This window comes from Penaeus chinensis, chromosome 25, assembly GCF_019202785.1.
Source record: "Penaeus chinensis breed Huanghai No. 1 chromosome 25, ASM1920278v2, whole genome shotgun sequence".
NCBI lineage: Eukaryota > Metazoa > Arthropoda > Malacostraca > Decapoda > Penaeidae > Penaeus > Penaeus chinensis.
In genome coordinates this window covers 14222504-14227503 of record NC_061843.1, presented here as the reverse complement: position 1 = coordinate 14227503, position 5000 = coordinate 14222504, and the positions used below count along the sequence as shown (strand labels likewise).

At 39.0% G+C, this 5000-nt stretch overlaps 1 protein-coding gene across 1 annotated transcript in view; it reads left to right on the top strand.

The window, feature by feature from the left end:
• Positions 1-5000, top strand: part of LOC125038734 — a 29460-nt gene that overhangs the window by 23922 nt on the left and 538 nt on the right. Inside the window, exons 4-5 of the mRNA XM_047632305.1 lie at positions 2306-2388; positions 3921-5000. The exon at positions 3921-5000 is cut by the window's right edge and continues 538 nt beyond it. Coding sequence (XP_047488261.1) covers positions 2306-2388; positions 3921-4349 — 512 coding nt within the window. The 3' untranslated portion in view covers positions 4350-5000. The remainder of the gene's footprint in view (positions 1-2305; positions 2389-3920) is intronic.

Here is a 5000-nt window from a genome sequence, read left to right as displayed (position 1 = left end):
AAAGAATTAGGAGGATTAGGATGAGGAGGACGAGAAGAGGGTCGGGGGGGTCTTCCCTCCTCACGCCTTTGCAATCCACTTTGGGGGCGGGGCAAAGGGAACACAGAGTTGGTGGCTGCGGAGGGGTAACCACAGGAGAGTTCTTGAGTCAGACTATTAGAGGATAGCCAGGCCTCCTCTTCTTTGCCAGCGCAGGACTATGCTATCAGTCCGCAAGGTCAGGCTACCCCCCCCCCCCCCCCCCCCCCCCGTTGTCCTCCTCTCCTCTTGCTTTTTCTCTCGTGGTATTTTTGGAAGCCATGTGCTGTGTGTGTGTGTGGGGGGGGGGGATTTGTGGCTGAGGCTGGCGCGGGAACTTTTATTAGACGGGTTCTATTTTTATCTAACTGTCTTCCTCTGTCATGCATACACACTCTCTTTTAACTGCTTATAATTGTTTATCCCACACACCTACACACACAGACACACACACACACACACACACACACACACACACACACACACACACACACACACACACACACACACACACACACACACACTTGCACGCAAATATGCATACATCTCCATAAATAACATCGTAGTACCTCGATGTACAACGATGATTACATTATCTAGGCTTCTGCAGTTCCTAGTAGATGAAGGGGAAACAGCCTCAGTCGCGGCACTCACGCGGTAGGTCCCTTTTGGCTGCCCGGTGGATGGGGTGAACACTGAGGTTTTAGCAGTGCAGAGGCAGAAAGAAGTGCTAATAGGTACCACACATACCAACCTTAATATCTAGACATATCATGTTAGCCTGATGTGACTCGTTAGGAATAGAGATGTGGCGACGTAAGGTTCGCAAATAAGGGTAAGTTAGTGTTTTTTTAAGCACATATGAATTGCTTCTAGATGACTTGCTACAGTCACCAAGGAGTAAGTGGTAGGCATGTAGCTTAGGATGAAGTGGTGGCATGTAAGAATGAATGAGGGTGGGGGGGGGGGGCGTTATTAGGGAATTTTGGCATTATGATACTTTAACGTCTCCAATCATTAATCTATCAAAAGATGCAGCCTGTATTAATTTATCAAAAGATGCAGCCTGTATTAATGTATCAAAAGATGCAGCCTGTTTTAATTTATCAAAAGATGCAGCCAATCATTAATTTACCAGAAGATGCAGCCATTCATTAATTTACCAAAAATGCGACCAGTCATTAATTGATCAAAAGATTCAGTTCACCCAGAAGAAATGCGGCGGGTGATGCGAATCTTAACATGCAGCTATCAACTTACTTCCTGTCTGTGGCCGTGAATGTGAGTACGACTGTGAATGACTAGCGTAAATGAGTGAGTAGGTTTGCATGTAACAAGCAGTTGAGAATCAGTGCAGCTGTGTTTTTCTTAGTACAGCTGTGCTTTCCTCTAAGTTGTCATCAAAAGTGAAGAAGCTATTGATGGTGAAACTCCATCTTATTTGTATAAAATCACGTCGGGGTTAACGTGAATCAACCAATAATCTGTACTTGATTGTTTATGATACTGCATTTGTGATAATTCACCCTATATCATATGCAAACATTTTATTTTCTCCTAAAATGAGGTAAATATTCATAATAAATATAAAGGTTTTACAAAATTTCATGAGGGTAAAAAATGTCATGCACACTTATACCAAAAATATGTGTAAAAGTGTGTATGTTTCATTTATGCCCACAGGGATAAGCAAAAGCAGAGGATGGCTAATTTGGCATTTTAAGTACAACGCCTCTCGGACCCCTTATACCCTAATACTCACATAAGGTCAATACCTTTATCTTGAAAACTAACGTTGCTATGGCATCTTTTATCCTTTTCCCCGCCGCCTCTGAGTTACCAGCTCATTACTATTACATCCCCAATTATCACCCTCCCTATCCTTACCTCCTGTTCTCCCTCGTTGGATGGTTTCGTGACTGCCGAAAGCAGCTCACCCGCCACGAGACAGTTTCCATTTATCTGTCTGTGACGGTACATTAACTGTCTGTTGTTAACACGACATATATCAGTGTCTTCAGGCCCTTGTGTAGATTATTTTTTATTTTTTATTTTTTTTTCGGTCCCCACCCCCCTCATACTTTTATGCATGAAATTTACATATATTATATTATGGAAAGTCCAACTGGAGTGAGATAGCTCCTTCTCTCGTTCAGTACACACACAAAAAACCCTCCACTATACTCTTCCACACACAAACACACACACACACACACACACACATACACGCACATGCACACATAAATTAGATAAAATAAAAACCCGCTCATGGCTCCTCCCCCCGCAGCCCGGATCTTCGTGTACGTGCAGGTGGCCGTGTGGCTGCTCTTCCTCGTTTTCTCTGTGCTGCTCATCGTCGGCGCGGTCAAGGTAAGGGGGGTCTCTTCTATTTATATATATTTTATTCATTGCTTTTCTGTTTTCTGTTTTTTTACATTTATTTGTTTATTTAGAGATTTATCGATTTGGTTATCTATCTAGCTTACTTAGTTTATGTTTGTTTTGGAAAGTGTGGATAGGTATTTTATGTGTTGCCTTGTTAAATGATAATTGCAATATCAATGATAGCGATAACGATAACAACAACACTAATAATAGCAATAGTAGATATGGTAGTAGAAATAGTATTAGTAGTAACAATAATTATAGTGATAAACGTAGTGATAACGAAAACAACAACAACAACAACAATAACGACAGTAGTACTACTTTTACTACTACTACTACTGATAATAATAATAGTAATAGTAATTATAATAATGATGATAATAACAACAATCATAATGATGGTAAGGGAAATGACAATAATACTGACAATCTCAAACTTCACTGTGGACTTGATATGAAAACTCGATATCAAATGAATGACGTCACAGAGGATCTTGGTTTCCGCCAAAATGATACAAAAACATTCGCTAATCTTTATTTCTTCGGTCATTAAGGAACCACTTCCTGTAACTAGTTTTCGTCTTTTTTATCACCTCTCTTCTCTTTGCCTTCCCATTCTTGTTTATCATTTCTTTGACGGTTCTGTTTTCGTTCATTTGACAGTATGTTAATTTGTTTATTTATGTCTATTTTTTCACTTATTTTCACTGGTATTTACTTTTTTAAAGTCCTATTTCCTTCTTTCGTAATGATATTATTATTATCATTATCATTGCTAATATGATATCATTGTTTTTATTGTAATTATCATTATTATCGCTATTGATATTGTTATCATTACCATTACCATTGCTATTACTGTTATTACTGGTATTATTATTGCTATTATTCATTATCATAATAATAATAATAATAATAATAATAATTATTATTATTATTGTTATTATCATCATCATCATCATCATCATATTATTATTATTACTATTATTATTATCATCATCATCATTATTATTATTATTATTATTATTATTATTATTATTATTATTATTATCATTATTGTTATTGTTATTATTATTATTATTATTGTTACTATTATTATTATCATTACTACTATTATTATTATCTTTGCTATTACTACTACTACAACTACTACTATTATTATCAATATTGCTATTATTATCATCAATATTATTATCGTTACCATTAATATAATAATAATTATTATTTCCATTGTTGTTATGTTTGTTGTTGTTGTTACTATTATTATTATTATTATCATTATCATTATTATTATTATTATTATTATCATCATCATCATTATTATTATTGTTATTATCATTATTATTATTGGCATTATCATTATCATTATAATTATAATCATGAATATCATCATTATTATCCATATTATCCACATCATACTGACATCCTAATCGCAATCTCTAGCATCCTTTCCACTGCAAACGCTGGAGCCACTGTTATCCTGACCCCCCCCCCCCTTCCCTCGCCACCCGCAGGAGCGGAGCGGCCTGCTGGTGCCCTGGCTGGTGCTGTCCGTGGTGGTGATGGCGGCCGTGGTGTGGGCGGGCGTGCGGGCGGCCCTGCACCACCACACCTTCGACCTCCTTGCCTCGGTCCTCGCCCTCGCCGTCTGCGCCTACTTCTGCCTCGTCGTCCGCTCGTACTCGAAGCTCGTCAAGAAGCAGGGTCTCGTGCCGGTGCTCGTGCCTTCCACCTTCCACGCCCACCTGCGCCGCCCGTGCGAGTGCTGCTGCGAGGACGAGGTGCTGTCGACGCCCACAGTCGGCTCCCGCGCCCAGTCCCACAGCCAGAGCCGCCTCGCAGGGTCTCCGCAGGGGCGTGACCAACCCCCTGCCTACTCCCCGCGCCCGCCAACGCCCACGAAGAAGGGTCCGCCGCCCACGGGGCTCGGATTCAAAATCTGAAGGGCGGACGGGGAGGTGTGGGAATACCTTGCAGATGTGCGTTGCACTGGATCGACTTTTTGTGATTTGATGAGAAGCTGTAGTCGGTTATTATTATCATCATAGTTATTATCATTATTTTGCAAGTACGACGTACACCAATCTTTCTTCTTTTTATTGCTATTCCTCATGCCAGGAACACAGATATTTAGCCAAATTTATATTTTGTTTTTCTTCTTCGTATGATAATTATCCGTTTTTTCTGTTCATCGTTGCAATTTCTTTTATTCTTTTACGTGTAAATTACAAATATATATTTGTAAAATCATGTTTGGGTTTTAAATGATGTATAACAGGTTCAATTTGTTTTCAGTTATTTATTATTACAATATATTTTCCTCTCCAAGTATATTTTCTTTTCGAAGTATGCACATATATTTTTCTGTCTTTAATATGTTTATTTTCCTCTTCAAATGTCACAACGATCTCGTTCATCACTAACTTTCCTAAGTTGCATGGGTCAAAGTTCCTCTGGTTTTAAGCACGTTTTAGCCTTTGTCTGGATCAGACATTCCTTCTGGAAGTCTAAAGTACAAGAGGGTATACAGAGAGTCGCAAGCATACAAACACATGTAAACATATATTAACACACACACACGCACACACACACAC